The following is a 19,347-nucleotide window of genomic DNA, read 5'->3' as shown; positions in this document are numbered from 1 at the left end:
TCTGTGGAAAGATATCAATATAAGTGACTTTTCTCCGTTTTAAACAATAGACTTTTTAGAATTTTTCACATTTGCATTTTAAAGACATCAAGAAAAATAAAAGTGTGCAGATCCCAAATCAAGTTAGGTACACTTTATTCTGTGCCTACCAGTGGTGGCTGAGGAGCTGAAAAGTGGTTGTTAAGGAGCAGGTTTTTGCAAAAGACCCGTCGTGTATTATACATTTGACAGACTGTGTCTACATGTAGACTCGGAGCTGAAGACGCCATCTTCTCTGGGGCCAACAGCAGGTCAGTGTTATTTAGTGGCCTTTGCTCAATAGCACATCGGACCCAAGGGGCTCTCCCAAGCTGGGGCTTTGCAGGTGGCAAAACCAAATAAACGGACTCTGTGCGAGGTGAGAATTCTTGCCCAGATTCTTTAGGCTGTCAAGCCTGTCATTCAGGTGGTGGGGGGCATTTGCTGGTATGACTCCGAGTCCAAGTCTCAGCAAGCGACTTGCAGAGTTTGTGTGTACGGCCTGCCAGCTCTGGTCAGTGTCACCAACACCTCGGTTTCATCCTGACAGCAAGCCATCAGCACAAAGAATGCCACACAAACCAGGCCCTGATGCTAATTGTCCCCCTTTCAGTTCTTTAAGACCTCGACTGCCCTGGTCTAAGCATGAACATGTGCATATGCTCCAATTTATCTAATTGTGGATATATTAGCTTTTTTTTTTTTTCCTTCCCAGATGGTGATGAGAAAAAGGGCAACCGTTAAGACTCAATCACCCAAGTTAATATGGTGTCTCTTCCCCCATAGGTCAGGCTGGCTGTAAATACATTGGGAACAATTTGGAGCTCTGTGTGTGCTGGGAATGGGGTGAGGGGCGGGGGGTGGGCGGGCAATGGTTTTTGCTAGCTGTGGGGGAGGGGCTGGTCTGGGAGTCCAATTTTCAGGGAAAACTCACCCAGTTCCTGTCAACTGAAAGAAACGTTTCACGCACATGGTGGGTCAGAATGTTATTTTTATAATATAAACCACCTGGCCTCCTCCTCCTTTACCTCTGCTGCAAACGCTATTCTACACACATACCTAGACCCAGGTCCCTGGCAACTATTACAAAACCATGTTGTGCTTGGCTCCTGGAGGTTTTTTTTCTTTTCCCTTTTTTCTTTTCTTCTTATTCTTTTTTTTCAAGTTAAGGTGAAGACAAGATGGATTGATCAGAGCTCAAAGTTTTGGTTTATTTTTACAGTTGCTTTGATGTAAAAGGACTTGGCTCTGATTGTGTGGAGAGAGATGCAGGGATGGAGTGGGGAAAGGTGAAGTCAGCCTTTCTTCCTCACTCAGCAACTCCTAAGACTGTGAGCATCTTCCTCAAGTTTAACAGCAAAGGCTGGGGATTGTCCCTCTGGAGATTGTCCCGAGTCAATTTACCTGGAGCCTTTCCCCAAGCATTATCTTTCACTATATGTGGAGGTTCTATTAGGAACAGCAATAACTATCTCTGTTCACTTTGCTTGATGAAAAGTCAGCAAAGAGTTCTGGGTGATAACCAGGTCTCATTAAAACAATACTCACTTCCAGTTTCACAGGCAAGCCATTAAAGCCTGGATCATTAGCTGACATATGACTTTCAAATGGGAAGGGGTTTTAACTAATCTTCCTATCTTTGAGTCTCATTAGTTGCCAAACAGGATGCTTTCCTGTGGAGATTTCTACCAGGAAATACCTCCTTTAGAAGTTAAGTTACATTGCATAGCACGTCGTGCGTCTGCGTCAAGGTATACACATCCAGTGACAAAGAAGAGGTCGTGGCTGATTTCAGACAGTAATAGTTGACATTAAAACAGAATTAGTGCAAGGCAGTAGTCTCAATTTCATGGCAGGAACTAAATCTTTCTTTGGAGCATGGAATGTTAAGGCTAGGCCTTATTTAATAATCAGTAAAAAGAGAACATTACAATTCCATTTAGCCATGACTATGAATTAATCAAATTTTCTCCTAGTCCTTCTCTCTTGGGAAAAAACTTAATTTTATAAACTTAGTTCATTGTGATCTAATACTTTAGAACAAAAATAAGAATCATGCAACCTATGAAAGTCTAAAATATGTTTTATATCTGATAGTAAAGTGCGTTTATTGCCTTAAAAATGTTGTTGTTCAGTTGCTGTCATGTCGAACTCTATGCGACCCCATGGACTGCAGCATGCCAGGCTTCCTGTTCTTCACTATCTCCCAGAGTTTGCCCAAACTCATGCTTATTCAGTCACTGATGTCATCCAACCATCTCATTCTCTGTTGCCCTCTTCTCCTCTGCCCTCAATCTTTCCCAGCATCAGGGTTTTTTTTTTTTTTTCCCCAATGAGTCAGCTTTTCGCATCACATGGCCAAAGTATTGAAGCTTCAGCACCAGTCCTTCCAATGAATATTCAGGGTTGATTTCCTTTAGGGATTGACTGGTTTGATCTCCTTCCTGTCCAAGAGACTCTCAAGAGTCTTCTCCAGCATCAGTTTGAAAGCATCAACTCTTTGGCGCTCAGCCTTCTTTATGGGTGGTGGCATGGAGTCAAGCACATGTGCTAGAGTCAGGGGAGGACTTGAATCCTAGTCCTGCTGATGTAGAAGTGTGCTTTAAGGTGCTCCTTTCACTCTTTTTGAGCCTTAATTTCATCATATATACTTTTGGGGAGGGGTGTGGACTAGAGATACTATAGCCCTGAAAGTAACTAAAACAAATGAAACATACCTATCCTTCTTTTGGGTAGTATGTACCTTGGAAAAGTAGTTTTTCCAGGTGACTGGCTGTAGAAGAGTAGTCTTTCCAGGCAAAGGCTTTGGTGTGAAAACCAACTAGCATGAACATGGAAGGCCTCTCAGAGACAGTGCTTTGGAAGAAACTCATCTGCTCCGAGTGTTTTCCCACTTACTTCTCCCAACTGTGTGACCTTGCTACACGTGCCATATACCGGTTGAAAATGAAAAGAAAAGAAAAAAATCAATCAACATATTTTTATGGAAATATTAAATGTTTCAATTTTATATGGTGCTTGGCATGATACAAAAAGCCCAAGTACCACAAAATAGGTGAAAAAAAAGTATGGTACCGTAATGAATTAGTGTTCTAAACGTCAAATAAATTAAACTATCACATCAATGTTTTAGCCAGGGGATATATTTTTTATACGATCAAAACTCATATACATAAATAATCACATGGTGTAGTATTATACTCAAAAGAGTTTTTACTTTTTATTCCAAATAAGAATAAAATGCACTAACCCAAATCATTCTAGCAGACTATAGGGAAGCCTATGTCACTGGCTTGAAAACAAAAACTTGAATCACAAAACTTTTAATCAAAATATAAAATAAGAGAAAATACTCAATTAAGTTCCCCCTTTTGGATTTGGAAACAAAAACAGCTGCTGAAACAATGAGTGGCTTTCCTTCTGAGTTCATCAAGAGGGGAGCCAGACGTTGAGCTGATGGCTCTTGTGTTGCTCTTATTGTAAAAAATGGAAATTATTGCAAGTTTTCATGGTCATGATATGTGGCTAGGGAAGGATTAACTGCCTAGACAAAAATGGCATGGAGAGAATACATCCAAAATGCATGAATTCATACTCAATGCCTGCAGTATTAGAAGACAGTTTCTTTTATAAAAGACAATAAGCACTAATGTGTTTCAGTATAACTTTCTAAAAGAAAATAGTTGAGTAACAATAGATTGTTCTTTTTATTGTTTAGAAATTCAAAAACAACTCATATTTTCACTTCTCTTTTTCTATACCAAAGTCGTTTATGAAGACATGGTTAAAAGACAGATTTATGGTTGATTTATCTCCCTCTGGCTCTGTTTTTTAGGGGGTTGTGGCATAAAAACTAACTGAAAATTCTTCAATTAGTCTTCTTGGACACAAGCCTCCCATTTACTTCAGTGGGAGGTTTCTTTTCATAAAACCAGTGGTTTGTGTCCACCAGAGCCTTTTGACTGCTTTCCTTTGATTAATCAGAAGACTAAGCTCAGTCTGAATACCGCTTTTCTAAAGAATGAATGGGCGTAATCTCTTAGAGCTTTCATGAACCAGAAGGATTAATCCTGCAATCCAGTCCCATACTCCACTTCAAGTATTTTCAATTACTTGGCACCATTGGAGGTGACGTCCATGGCTCAGTAAGAAGGCTACTGCTGGCATAATGATTTCTCCATGTCCCAGCACATGGTCTTGGCGTTAATAATCCACAGTGAAATGATTTGCAATGCACAAGGGTGACATTTGATTATGTGAGAGGCATTGCAGGAATGAGCATGTAGGCTCTCACAGACCAACTGCTGGCAAAAATATGATGAAATGTTATGTGGTGAAAATAGCATTTAAGATGGTCTCTGAAGAACCAAGAAAAGTGTATGGACATTGGTTTTGGAGAAATTTTGTTTTTCTCTTTTTTCCTTCCTGGTTTTCCTTTCTCAAATCACATTTTTGGGAGCCAAATGGGTTAAGATTTGGCAGCCAATCACCCAAGCACATTTTCAAAACATATTTGATTCAGGAAATTCTGGATCTTTTAAAGCAAGGATGTTAACAATCCTCCTGAGAACCTTAAAATATGATGGTTTAAACATAAGGAAAAGGAAACCCTGAAATGATCAGAGAAATCACTAAGAGGCCACCTTGCTGAAGAGTTCAGTTTTTAAAATTTTGTTTCCTATTTTTTAGAGACCACAAGGAAGATGGTAAATTTACTACATATGGAAAGTCTTACCATTTGGGATAGAAATTTATGGGATGATTGGGAAATTCATAGTTCTCAAGGCAGCAAATACAAAAACAAAACATTAAAATTTCTTAGACTTACATCCTCTAGATCTATTCACAGATCTGTCAAATGTATTATATTCTAAGTACATTGTAATAAATGTAGTTATTACATATGAACAAACATAACACATCCCTGGTGTGAGTATGGCCAAATATTGGTTATGTGAGATTGTGGGTGGAGGAAAAGTTACTTTGCATAAATGAAAGTCAGAATTAGAAGGCTTTTTCTTAAATCAATAAGTTAAAATTAATCCATTTTACAAACTAATCACAGACAGGAACACAATGATATCAGCTGATTTTAATGTTACTGATTTTTCCTTCCTAGCCCACCATCTTGCAGAGTTAGGTGAAATACCTTAGTTGATGTATTATGTTGTATATAGTAGTATACACTGTTTTGTATATCAGTCAATAGTGATAATATTCTAAAAAAGGACAAATATAAACTTCATTGATTTTTTTGATTTGTTATTCATCATTTAGTTATTCATTCAACTTCCCTGGTGGTTCAAATGGTAAAGAATCTGCCTGCAATGCAGGAGACCTGAATTTGATTCCTGGGTTGGGAAGAGTCCCTGGAGAAGGGAATAGCTACCCACTCCAGTATTCTTGTCTGGAGAATTCCATGGACAGGGGAGCCTGGTTGGGCTACAGTTTATGAGGTTGCAAAGAGTCAGACACGACTGAGCAACTATCACTTTTTTCCTTTTCAATAACATTTATTAGGCACTTACTATATGCAAAACACAGTACTTGACATTTTAGCGATATAAGGATAGAGACTCTGTCCCTGGGGCACTTACGTTGTATTCTAGAGACGGAACATGCACATAAGTAGCTGTTGTTGCTGTTTGGTCACTAAGTCATGTCCCACTCCTTTGTGACCCTATAGGTTGTAGCCCACCAGGCTCCTCTGTCCATGGGATTTTCCAGGCAAGAACACTGGAGTGGGTTGCCATTTCCTTCTCCAGGGGATCTTCCTGACCCAGGGATTGAACTCAAGTCTCCTGCATTGTAGGCAAATTCTCTACCACTGAGCCTACGGGGAAGCCCCATAAGTAGCGTAAGGTAAAAAAACATTAAATACTAGAAGAGAAACAAGGATAACTGCTTTGGAAAATCAGAGGAGGTAGAGACTTCTAATAGGAAGATTCAGGGAAAATTCATGGAGAATGTGCTATCTGAGTGAAGTCTGGGAAGGCAGGCAGGGTTTAGACATGAAGAGAAGGTGGCGATAGAACTTCATAAGTAGGTCACACTCACAAATGTCTTTCTTATTTATCTTTTCAAAGATATAGTTTTTGATTTTGTTGACCAGGTTTGCCAGTTTGGGCCCTATGTTATATCAGATCCCCCAAAGGTATCCTACATATAAATCCAATCTACCTTAAAAGAAATCAAAATCCCCGCAAACAGTGAAATCAATGACGAAAGTCCTTTGATCCATGAACAGAATGCTGTCCCTAAGTCTCATGCAGTCACAGAGTTGTGTAACTTTTGTTATGAACTTGCTTGGAATATAGTGGGCCATTTCAATATGAAAATCCGTGCTGCTTTAAGTCAAAGAAATTTTCTTTGTCTTTGTATTAATACAAATTCTTCTTTGTATTTATTTCTTAGTATTTGTTTCGTCCCCCTATTTCCTTTGTCTCTTTCTAGAACTCTTATTGGGAGAAGGCAATGGCACCCCACTCTAGTACTCTTGCCTGGCAAATCTCATGGATGGAGGAGCCTGGTGGGCTGCCATCTATGGGGTTGCACAGAGTCGGAGACGACTGAAGTGACTTAGCAGCAGCAGAACTCTTATTAGATGAATGTTTACCTCCAGGATTAGTCCCACGTTTCCTGTCCTGTCTTTTTTCCATCTCTTTGTCTTTTTGCTCTAAGTTCCAGAAAATTTACTTTGTTATTTAGTTTTTACTTTGTTATCCTTTATCAGTTTGTCTGTGATCTATGTCTCAGTTCAGTTCAGTTCAGTCACTCAGTCGCGTCCGACTCTTTGCAACCCCATGAATCGCAGCACGCCAGGCCTCCCTGTCCATCACCAACTCCGGAGTTCACCCAGACTCACATCCATCGAGTCAGTGATGCCATCCAGCCATCTCATCCTCCATCATCCCCTTCTCCTCCTGCCCCCAATCCCTCCCAGCATCAGAGTCCTCTCCACTGAGTCAACTCTTCGCATGAGGTGGCCAAAGTACTGGAGTCTCAGCTTTAGCATCATTCCTTCCAAAGAAATTCCAGGGCTGATCTCCTTCAGAATGGACTGGTTGGATCTCCTTGCAGTCCAAGGGACTCTCAAGAGTCTTCTCCAACACCACAGTTCAAAGGCATCAATTCTTCGGCGCTCAGCCTTCTTCACAGTCCAACTCTCAGATCCATACATGACCACGGGAAAAACCATAGCCTTGACTAGACGAACCTTTGTTGGCAAAGTAATGTCTCTGCTTTTGAATATGCTATCTAGGTTGGTCATAACTTTCCTTCCAAGGAGTAAGCATCTTTTAATTTCGTGGCTGCAGTCACCATCTGCAGTGATTTTGGAGCCCCCAAAAATAAAGTCTGACTATGTCTACTTATCTATTTACTCACTTTTTTATTTTATTGTTCCAATCTGGCAATGACATTTTAAATTTCCTGTTTTCCTGCTTGCTTCTTTTTTCATAGCTACTTTAGGGATATTTATCTTTTCATAATTTTCTGAAGATACTTTTTGTAATACTCTTTTAGGTACTCTGCTGTTTGAATTGTTTCTGTTCTTTTATTTGTTTGCCTTTTTTCTTTTGCTTTTCTTCAAATGTTTGGTGATCTTTAGATTTTGACATTCGTGGACACAAAAATAAAACCCAGATTATTTAAGCAGCTGGCAAGACCTTGCTCTGTGGCCGAGTAGGTCTGTTTTCTTAGGAGGCCTCCCCTGAATGGAAGTCTGATGCAAGCTCTGTATGAGTGGGCAGCCTTCACCTTGAATGCTCAGCGATGGACCCGCAGACTCACAAGGATTAGAGAATCCTCTTCTCAGTCGCTGCCTTTCTTTCCCCTCCCCTGTCCCTCATTCATGCCTAAGTGTCTAGGGTTACATCAAGTTCTGTTCTAAAGCTTCTAGACCACTTTCAAATCATCCTCATCAGGCAATTCACTTTCACTAGTCAGATGTAAAAATCTACTGCTGACCACAGCTCAGGGCAGAAGAAGGCAAGACCCCACTGGCTGGCAGTGTCCAAAGTTTTGAAAGCAATTCTTTAAAATTACCCCATGCTACTGTCAGAGTAAGTCTTCTGAAACATGTTTGAATATATCTTGCACCTGCTCAGAATCTTTCAAGGGTTTTGATTTTATATAGAATAAAACCTATTCTTCATTGCGAAGCATGAAGACACTTACAGCTTGATGTGAGAGCCTAACCATCTACCATTTCATTGCCACAGACACACTTAGGCTCCTCACATTCCGAAAATGCCTGTGGTTCTCTCATTCCATGCCTGTGTACACTCTGTTCGCTAGGCTGAGAATGTCATCTTGCCTTCACCAATTGGCAAAGACACCCTCAATTGCACATCTCCGTTTGTGATTGCTTCCTGTGAATTCTTTTTTGACTTTCCCTAGGCAGACGTAGGGTTGTGGGTCTATTTATTAAACTACATCTTCCCTTCACTCCACAAAGGATTTGAAATAATATAAAACAGATACATGGTAACCGGATGAAATAAAATGAGTGAGGCACACTGAGTTCAAAGGGAGAGTAAAAGTAGAAATATAAATAATATCAAGTATGTGATTAGTCCTAAAAATTACATGATGCAGAGTTTTATAGATTTATACTACAAACAGATACACTGAAATCTTGCCTCTGAACTTCTTAGTTGTCAAAACTAAGAGGGGAAATTGAGTTCTTCTGAGTTTCACATTGTCCATAAACTACAGTTGAGGCATTTTTGCCAGCTATCGAAAATTAAGAAAGTTCACTGCACCAAAGGGCTATTTACAAAAGTAATTGGTAAACTGAGAAGTTCTTACCTTTATGCCTTCATTGACCCTTGAATATAATGATGTAATCACTATAACTTTTTTTGTACATTTCTTTCCTCCAAGTATGGACCATATATCCTCATTACTTGGCCCAGTGCTTGGTATTTCCTAGTCACTCAATGAGTATTTGTTGCACACACTGGATAATCTGATGCTGATTGTTTGTACAAACCATCTAGGGGTACAGCTAGAAATGTATCATCATTTATACCCCTTTCATAAACATAATAAAGAATTAACCAACTGGAAGAATCTTTATACTAATGATCAGAACAATACTTAGAATACCTCTATAACCAGATAAACACGTTGCATGTATATCTCATATGACTCCCAACCAACCGCATGGGTACTACTTCCTATCTCAAAGTCAGGGAAATACATAAGCGTTTCCCCAAGGTCTACAGGTATTCAGAACAGAACTTGGGATTAGCACAGGTGCCTTGAACCCAGCCCTGTGACTCTCAGCCTTTGCTGTAGGTTCATGCTCTGGTGTGTAGTAGATTGATTACTATTTGATTACAAATTTCATGAACGTGAAGATTTCCTACTGATGGAAAGGCCCTGATGGAAGGACTTTGCCCAAGTTCCTTTGTTCTCTAAGGCTTATTCCAAAATGTTTGAGGGAAAAGGGAGCAGCTATCAGGCAAATAAAATGCTATAAAATTCATTTTCCACAAAGCAATATCAGGGGATAGCACCCTAATTAAAAACTACTCAATTTAAAAGCCAGAACCTCTGACCAATTTTTCTCTTATGTAATGGCATATGGCACAACTTTTTTTTCATTACAACCAAGAAAACTTAATGATGTTACCATTTTATAAAAAGGCTTACTCTATGTTATCTCCATCAACTTTCACTGATCAGTTTATGGTTTCTTACCTGAAAATTGCCAAAACAGCTTCCTCCTGGGAGGGTCACATAACTCACGTAGGGTGGCCCAGGAGATGGCAGCGACTCGTAGACCACCACACCTTCACTTGGGAACGCAGCCCTCCGCTGCTGCTTGCTTTCCCAAAATTCCTGTAACATCGACACAACATTCACTGAAAAAGACAAGAAAAATAATCAGTAATTAAGGGTGGATATAACCCTGGCAAAAACAATATTTTATTTGTGGGTTGGATCATGTAACATGTCATTTCCAGTGTAAGGAAAACAGAGTATGTGTATGTTCTGGTGGGGTGGGGGTGGAGTCCTTTCAGTTGTGAAAGAGGCAAATACTATTTAGCACAAAATTGTTTAATTTTTCATGAGCATGGCTGAAGGGGTTTGGCACCATAATTCTAATGACATTGCAGTCTGTTACAATTACAATTTAATTTTTGATATCAAATTAAAAATCTCTTCCTTCTTTGACAATTTTCCTTAAAAATTCTGTCCAGAGCTATGATTATCCATGAATCCCATTTCTTATAGATCCTTAGACCTGCAAAGGGAAAGCTAAATTCAAAGGTAAAAATACAAGCAATGAAACTTTCATTGGAACTCACCTATTTTAAGATTTAAGAGGAGAAAAGCAGAGAGAAGAAAACTCTTTCATGCTCCTCTCCACCCTAATCTAAAAGAGAATGAAAGCAATTGTGTAATAAGCAAGAGGCTGGGGGCGGGAAAACAAACTCTGAGTGAAACTAATAACATGGAAACCTTGTTAAGGACCACGTCTGTTAGATGACTTCAGAAAACATAGTAATGGCCACAGCCATGTGTTTTGGATTAAATGACCTGTGATAGCCTGCAGAAGTTCCAGATCAAATTAGCTTGGTTTGTTTATCCTCTACTGCAAATTGAATTGTGGAAATTAACAAGGATAATAGAATTGTAGAGGCAAAGGAGACCCTATAGGTCACACAGGCGAAACTGCTCCATGCCTGAATTCCTTGCACAGCTCCACTGACAGCTGCTCATCTGCCCTGATTCTGAACATGTGGAAGGACCTGGTCCTTGGCACATCGTAAGGTGGACCATCTCAAATGCTAATGGTTTTAACTATAAAAAGGTCCTTTTGGGGAGTGAGCTGAAATCTGCATTCCTATAATGTTCCTGCAAGCGGGCTATCTCTCATTTCTGGGACTATGACCTCAGAGAAGTTAATCCCCATCTTCACAAGAAAACCCACTATGTACTTGAAGGTGGCATAGGAAATATGTTGTTTTTGCCTACCTAGCACTTGCTTTTCCTCTTTGTAGGAAAAGCCTAAAAGCTTGCTTTAAAGAACCACCCTTCTTTCAATCATGTCTTCTCCAGGGCTGAAGGATGGATATTACCTGAAAGTCAAGTCACTTAGGGTCAATAATTTTTGTTGGGAATAGTGGAAGACTGGATTCTCCTTTTTCACTAGATTGTTGAGGGTATGGGAGAGAAGTGTGGTGCTGCCCCAGAAAGGGGGAAATCACGGCTGAAAAGAAAGCCAGCATAGAGAAGGGCAGAACCAAGAGACAGGGAAAGAAAAACAGTTCTCATGTCATAGTTTGAGCTCCTGAACCAACACACCTGCTTTTTCCTTAAGCCATTTTGAATTGGTGTCTCTCACTTGTATATGAAAGCGGACTAATGTAGAAAGCTCTCAGGTTTCCTCAAGTTCTAGATTAAATAGCTTTTTTCTTTCAAACATTCTTTGTGTAGTATGGTGTCTAGGCCCTTTGACATCCTCCTGATATATTTCTGAATATATGTGCTTCAAAATGTAGGGCTTTGCTATTTTGCAGGAAATTAGGAGAGTCACAGTTTGATCTAGAGGCAAAAATATTTCACAACCACCTTCTAAGCTGTTGAATAGAGCACCTGGCTCTTTTACTTCATTCTTAGGTCACTGATCAGCTTCCAGTTTACAGGGCATAGTTCAGGAAAATTATCGAGATGCCTAAGGAATTGGATGTCTGTATATATTTAAGAACTGCAGTTTTTAGTATTTAAGATGTGTTTTGGGAAATAAACTGGGAAATATAAGACTGTCAGGGGGGATAATTGAATTAACCAATAAAATGTATGCTGATTGGTCAAGGTGAGCTTGGTAATTACAGACATTTTTCATTCATTCAAAAATATTTGAAGTGATATTTTCTACCAGTTGACGTCACTCAGAATAGAACTTTTATTTCCTAAATTGTATTTCTGCTCCCTATCTTTCACTCCCTCCCATGTCCAGGAAAACAAGTAGTTTTTGAGCCAGCTGATCTGTCTTTCTACTTGTAGGTGACCTCCAGAATTCAGCAGTGATGTCTTGAAGATTAAAGCAGTGATGTCTTGAAGCCTAAAACCCAAACCAGCGGTCTGTGGCTCTGATAGTCAGCAAGGGCCATTAGGCTGCTATTTTAAGTTAGTTCATTGCTGAATGATGTTCAGCTAAGACCTGGAGTAAGTAGATGAAGACTCATACTTATCTAGGTAAAATGAACACAAGAATTTTGGCATGTAAAACTGTGTGGATTAGAGTTCAAAGTACATCCTAAGTAAAATTTATGGAGGAATAAATGTAGCAGTTTTCAGATCTTTTATTCTGCAACTTTGAAGGATTTCTTTGATGGTCTTATGTATGTCATCACCTCTGAAGAGTGCAACATATGTCATGCACACACACAACTCATCTTTCTATCTCTATCTCCTCTTGTCGACTGGAAAACCAGATGAATGGAGTGCAGAGGGAAGAGGGCCAGCTTGTTGTTTGGAATTCCCAAGATCAGCATATCTGAAGATGCTTTATTTATGAAACACACGCTTCTTTATTTTTTTGAAGTAGTAACAACAAAGTTCACCGACAGCGTCAAAGAGAACGCTAACAAAGGGTCAACTCTGCTGAAGAAACCACCCAAACTTGAGGAAAGGCCTCATGGCCAGTTTAGACTCCAGCAGCAGCTGCACCTTCATGGACCAGCCAATGATCCTGACTTTCTCGTTACAAACTTAGGCCACTAAGCATGCAATATCTCTCCTCACATCTAGGGACCCATCTGTGCCTGTGCTCAGGTCCACCTTACTTCCTTCAGTCTCACATGAATTTGTGTCGCTTCTACTCGGCATTGTTCTAATAGTCATTCTCTTGACCTTCTATTTTTAAATGTTTCTTCTCCTCCCTGCTTCTCAGCAGCCATATGTATGCCCAAGACAACAATAAATGAATAATCAATCAAAAGAAGTACTCGGCCTTGGGACTACTTTTGGTTACTAGTTATTAAAATTTTCTCAATATAGCCCAAGCTGCTGGAAAGAATATTCTGTATTACTCTCTCTGCTTCTCTATCTTCCATTCATTTTTAACTCACCACAGTCTGGCGTTCTGCTACATTAAGCTTCTGAAACGACTCTGGCAAATGTCACTAATTCTAATTTTCAGTCCATATTTATTTGACCTCTAGCTGCATTTGACACAGCTGATAAATTTCTTCTAGACACTTTCATATCCCTAGCCTTTTTTGACTGTATTCTCCCTGTTTCTATCGTTTCTTCTGAGTCGTTTTTATGGGTCTCTCTTCCTCTGCTCACCCTTCACGGTGTTTTGCATGAGAGTCTTGTCTTTGTCTTTTCTTGCTTCACTCTGTTGCTCTTGAATGACAGAAACTATTTCTATTCATCCATCTACCATAATATATGCCAGTGGTTACATTCTCCTGTAACTTCAGCATTGTTAATAGATCTTTCCGTTTTTTTGTTGCTTAAATTCAACCTATTGCTCAAACTCAACCCATTTGCTTTTCCATAAACTCTTTTCCTGAGCCACTTAAAAAGTGGTATTATCATCTACCCAGTCACACAAATCAGAAAACTGACAGGAACTTTCAACTTAATTTCCTCTTTCCAGACCTAATAAGTGCTAGAGTTCTGTCACTTCCATATCCCGATGTCTCTGATCACCACTTCCTCTCCATTAATATTGCCATTGCTTCATGGGTTCACATCTCACCGTATATACTGCAGTACCCTTCTGACTCCAGCCACCCCCCATCTAACCCATCCCCAGTGGTTCCCAGGTAATCTTTCTGAATGTCACGGTTGATTAAATCACTCCCATCTTAAAATCCTTCTGTGAGTTCCTCATTACCTGCAGAGCAAATAACTCCTTGGTAAGTCATAGAAGGCCCTATATCTTGATTCTCTTTCTCATTCCAAACTTCTCTCCTCAAATCACACCCCAGGCCCCCCTCTCTCTCAGGCTTTTTATGCTACTAGCAAGCCCCTTACTTCTGTTTGCCCTCTTGAATGCCTTTCCATTCTCTGTCATCTTCCTGGCTGGCACCTACTCATTTTTTTTTTAAGATCTGCCTCCAGAAATAGCTTCTTAAAAATGAAAACAAACCCAAAATAATCTCTAAACCCTTCCCCTGGAAATTGTAGTTCTCTGAGAGATAGCATGGATATTACTTGGGGACTTGTTAGAAATGCAGGGTCTCAGGCCCCACTCCAGACCTACTGAACCAGAGTCTACATTTTTAACAAGATTCTCAGGCAATCTGATGCACATTAAAGTTGGAGAAGCCTTGGGTAAGGTAGGAAGAAGTTGCTCTTCTTGTCTCCCTTATCACGTGCCTATTATATGCCAGGTATTAGGCATTTTCTCATTTAATTCTTACAACACCTTCTAGAAATAGGTATTATCATCCACAACTTAGAGATAAGAAGTTAAAAGATGCTCAGGGTACAGTCCAGTCACACAGCTATTAACTCTCAGCCTTGGGATTTTTAACTTAGTTTGGTCTGGATGTATAGTCTTCCTCTTTGCTCATTCTGAGCCACTCCTAATTATAATGGAATTTAAGTTGTTTTCATGCGTGTCTACATCTATCAGGAGGATTTTAGAAGCATAATAAATGTTGGTTGAACAGCTGATGCCATGAAAGTTATGCAAGACGTGCTGCCTTTGTGAAGTCGTCGGTAGGGAAAGTGTAGGGGACCCTGCACAAGAATTACCTCACCTACCATTTTCGATGGACCATTTTTCTGATGCTTGTCTTTGGCAGTCAAACAAAGCAAAGGGTTCATATTTGTATTTCTCCATGTACATGATTCGACACATTTCCAGCTTGGAATTGTCACAGTGAATGTCAGTCTGTGTCATGTGAACAGGTGTCCTGATCAACCTTCAGCCAATACTCTGCTCTGGCTAAAAGCAGCACTGTAAACCCCCAACAGTCACGGGCTTCAGAAGGGGCTGTGATTAAGTCTCACATTCCAGTCCCTCCTTTCAAGGAAAAATGACTAAAGAAGAGACCACAAGAGGAACAACAGCAAATGACAAAAGACTGAGGAAGGCCTTGGAACCGGCTTCCTGGGAAGAGGGGCATGAACACAAGTCAAGGTCAAGTCTCTCTGCCTGGTTGTGCCTTCTCCCTGGGGGTCAGGGGCCTATAGTCTGGAACACATACTTTTCTGGCTATGCATTATTTCTCCCAAAGTTTAGTGAAATTCTTTTTGAAGAGTTTCTACATTGTTTGAATGGACACTAAAGGAAAAGGGCTTTTATTCATAAGCCAGGACAAGATACACTAATCATTCATGGGGAGTCTTGACACCAGACAGAAGAGAGGCAGTGAATCCTGAGCTGGAGATCCAGAGAAATCAGATGGGTAACAAGCTGGCTGATGCTGGAGTCAGGACAAGTTGAGCGACCCTCCAACTTCAGGGTTTAACACTCATAGGCCATACATAGGTCTTACCTTTGATGAGGCTACTGATGTTTAACTGGAAAAATTACTATACAGAAATAGAATATCAAATGGCTGACGCTAGGGGTATGAGAAGAAGTGGAAGGAGAGAGAATTGTTGGGGAGATCCTAGGAATGATAGCATGAAATCCAGTTCCTTTTTGTAACTACTATCAGATTATAATATCTGAGAGTTAAAAAAACAAAAACAAAAACAAATTAACCCCTGAGTTGACTTTGCACATCAGATTTTTTAATCACACTCCATTGCTCCACATTGCTTTCTCAGACGCATATAATAGACCCTGTTCTGGACTAAATATTTGTGTCTCTCACACATTCATATGCTGAAGCCCTAACTCACAATATGATGTTATTAGAAGGTGAGGACTCAGGGAGATAGTCAGGTTTAGATGAGGTTATGAGGGTTGAAGTGAAGTGAAGTCGCTCAGTTGTGTCCTACTCTTTGCGACCCCACGGACTGTAGCACACCACGTTCCTCCATCCGTGGGATTTTCCAGGCAAGAGTACTGGAGTGGGTTGCCATTTCCTTCTCCAGAGGATCTTCCCGACCCAGGGATTGAACCCAGGTCTCCCACATTGTAGGTAGATGCTTTACCATCTGAGCCACAAGGGAAGTCCTTATGAGGGTTAGATGTAACCTTATGAGGTTAGATGTAAACTAATAGCTCAGCTGGTAAAGAACACACCTGTAATGCAGGAGACCCGGTTCGATTCCTGGGTCTGGAAGATCCCCTGGAGAAGGGATAGGCTACGCACTCCAGTATTCTTGGGCTTTCCTTGTGGCTCAGCTGAAAAAGAATCCGCCTGCAATGTGGTAGACCTGGGTTTGATCCCTGGGTTGGGAAGATCCCCTGGAGAAGGGAAAGGCTACCCACTCCAGTGTTCTGACCTGGAGAATTCCATGGACCATACTGTCCATGGGGTTGCAAAGATCTTCATGGCAAATAGATGGAGAAACTGGAAACAGTGACAGACTTTATTTTGGGGGGCTCCAAAATCACTGCAGATGGTGACTGCAGCCATGAAATTAAAAGACGCTTACTCCTTGGAAGGAAAGTTATGACCAACCTAGGCAGCATATTAAAAAGCAAAGACATTACTTTGCCAAGGCTGTGGTTTTTCCAGTAGTCATGTATGGATGTGAGAGTTGGACTATAAATAAAGCTGAGCACGGAAGAATTGAAGCTTTTGAACTGTGGTGTTGGAGGAGACTCTTGGGAGTCCCTTGGACTGCAAGGAGATCCAACCAGTCCATCCTAAAGGAGATCAGTCCTGGGTGCTCATTGGAAGGACTGATGTTGAAGCTGCAACTCCCATACTTTGGCCACCTGATGCAAAGAGCTGATTCATTTGAAAAGACCCTGATGCTGGAAAAGATTGAAGGCAGGAGGAGAAGGGGACGACAGAGGATGAGATGGTTGGATGGCATCACCGACTCAATGGACATGAGTTTGAATAAGTTCCAGGAGTTGGTGATGGACAGGGAGGCCTGGTGTGCTGCAGTCCATGGGCTCGCAAAGAGTCAGACACGACTGAGCAACTGAACTGAACTGATGAGGGTTAGAGCCCCACGATGGGACTGGTATCTTTATAAGAGTAGAAGGAGACACCACAGCTTCCTCTCTCAGCCTTGTGAGGACACAGCAAGAAGGCAGCCATTTGTAAACCGGGAAGAGGGCTCTCACCAAAACGCTGATTCTGCCAGCAACTTTATCTTGGATCTGTGAGAAATACCATTATATTTCTGTTGTTTAAGCCACCCACTCTGTGGTATTTTGTTCCAGCAGCCCAAGCTGACTAAAACAAACCTCTTCAGAGGTTTTGAATACTTTCCTATCAATAAGAAGACAATTTGCTATGCAGCTGATGGGCATTATTGTGGGTACTTTCTTTCTCACTGTGTTTTGAAATTTGAACACGAGAGTCTCCAGAGGAGTGACTAGATCTCCAAGTAAGTCTTTCGTTAAGTGAGGTTTCCCCCTTCCTCCAGCTTTCTTTCTGAGCATAAAGTTCAGCATTAAAGCTTCACAGAAGGCACTTGACCAATGAAGACATCCAGCAATGTGGAACACCTTAACCGTCCAACCTTTGACCCTTCCTAGCAGAAAGCCTCCATTAGCTTCAGCAAAGGCAGTGACTTCACTTGCCCTTGAACACATACTGCACGGTTTTTCCCCCTGTGCTTTGGTTCAAGTCCTCCTTCCTACCCTGAGTGTTGTTTCTGCCTCTCCTTTCTAGCCATCCAATTTACTCTCAAATTTCAGAGGAAATGCCACCTCCTCCATCATGCCTTACTGCCTGATTCCAACCCACATGAATGGCCTTTCCTGTGCTCTTATTCCATCAGTGGCCCAGTGTCTTAGCACTTAATCTCCTATAAAGCATGCTAACAAAATGGATGTGGTGCTCCTGGCTAAATTTATCAAGTCAGATTTGGCTGGGCTTACTTCTGGCCAGAGGAATGAAATGCCTTGGGATAACAATTCATCTTATAGAGAACAGTTGTATGTTATTTACCTAACAGCAGATTGTGATTCCAGAGGACAGGAACTCCGGTTCATTCTTCTCTGTATCCTCCTTGGTATCTAGCACAGGCCTGTTCATGTAGAAGCAGTTGCTGAATTCATCTGGACTCTAAACAATACTACATATCTGAACCGTGCAATTGAATGAACATACAGAAGAGAGGTGAAAGTACTCTTGGAGTACTTTTAAAGTACAATTCATGGAGAGATTAAGACTTCCTTCTAGAATAGGAGATTTCTTATAAGAACCATCATGGTGCCCACCCAGCATGGGTGTGTTGGTGGCAGCCATGTCTCAGCTGGAGATGGTTGAGCAGGTGCAGGAAGATGAACCCTGGGTAGGGTGATTGCTAGTTGCTTGCCAGCTAGGATTTTACTTTCATGATAACTAGAGCTTGTGGCTATCCTGAACAGAGATCTAAGTACTTTTGTCTTAAAGTGTCAGTTCTCCATTTATGTTGACTGCCTGGAGCATAGTGTTGAAAAGGATTTGAAAGTAGTCTCTCTGGGATCAGTGGAACAGAACACCAAAATTAAACAGCAATGAGGCCCTGGTCTATCTGGGGACCCTGACCTTGATGGCATAGAGTCAAAAAGAAAAAAAAAAAACAACTCAAAATAGGCCTTTGCACATAAAGATTTACAATTTGATTGCAGAAATAATGAATTCATAATATAATTTGTTAACAAAATATTAGACTGCTACATTGTATAACAGAAATGATTTTAAGGTAATATTTAGAGCTCTAAAATTTATGGCACAATAACTAAGTTGGACTATAAAGAAAGCTGAGCACCGAAGAATTGATGCTTTTGAACTGTGGTATTGGAGAAGACTGTTGAGAGTCCCTTGGACTGCAAGGAGATCCAACCAGTCCATCCTAAAGGAGATCAGTCCTGGGTGTTCATTGAAAGGACTGATGTTGAAGCTGAAACTCCCATACTTTGGCCACCTGATGCGAAGAACTGACTCATTTGAAAAGACCCTGATGCTGGGAAAGATTGAAGGCAGGAGGAGAAGGGGATGACAGAGGATGAGATGGCTGGATGGCATCACTGACTCAATGGACATGGGTTTGGGTGAACTCCGGGAGTTGGTGATGGACAGGGAGGCCTGGAGTGCTGCAGTCCATGGGGTCGCAAAGAGTCGGACACAACTGAACTGAACTGAACTGAACTAAGTACATTTAAGGGGAAATGTAGATAAATGTGGACTGAAAAGGACAGAAAAATTATGCAGAGGAGGAGAGTCTAAGTTGAACCTCCCCAGAAAAATGAGATTTAGACCAGGATGGGGAAGGGGGTAGAAACTAAAA

General features: G+C 40.9%; 1 protein-coding gene across 2 annotated transcripts in view; it reads right to left on the bottom strand.

The window, feature by feature from the left end:
* Positions 1 to 19,347, bottom strand: part of LIX1 (limb and CNS expressed 1) — a 55,842-nt gene that overhangs the window by 25,740 nt on the left and 10,755 nt on the right. The window contains exons 1-2 of one of the 2 annotated variants that reach the window (XM_027545540.1): positions 10,338 to 10,414; positions 9,727 to 9,890 (exon numbers count right to left, since the gene is read on the bottom strand). In XM_027545540.1, coding sequence (XP_027401341.1) covers positions 9,727 to 9,876 — 150 coding nt within the window. In that variant the 5' untranslated portion in view covers positions 9,877 to 9,890; positions 10,338 to 10,414. Of the gene's footprint in view, positions 1 to 9,726; positions 9,891 to 10,337; positions 10,415 to 19,347 lie in introns of those variants that run through there. The other variant, XM_027545539.1, reaches the window with a different exon arrangement.

The sequence above is a fragment of the Bos indicus x Bos taurus genome, chromosome 7, assembly GCF_003369695.1.
Source record: "Bos indicus x Bos taurus breed Angus x Brahman F1 hybrid chromosome 7, Bos_hybrid_MaternalHap_v2.0, whole genome shotgun sequence".
Lineage (NCBI taxonomy): Eukaryota > Metazoa > Chordata > Mammalia > Artiodactyla > Bovidae > Bos > Bos indicus x Bos taurus.
The sequence above is the reverse complement of the archived record's forward strand: the minus strand, read 5'-3'. Positions and strand labels throughout refer to the sequence as shown.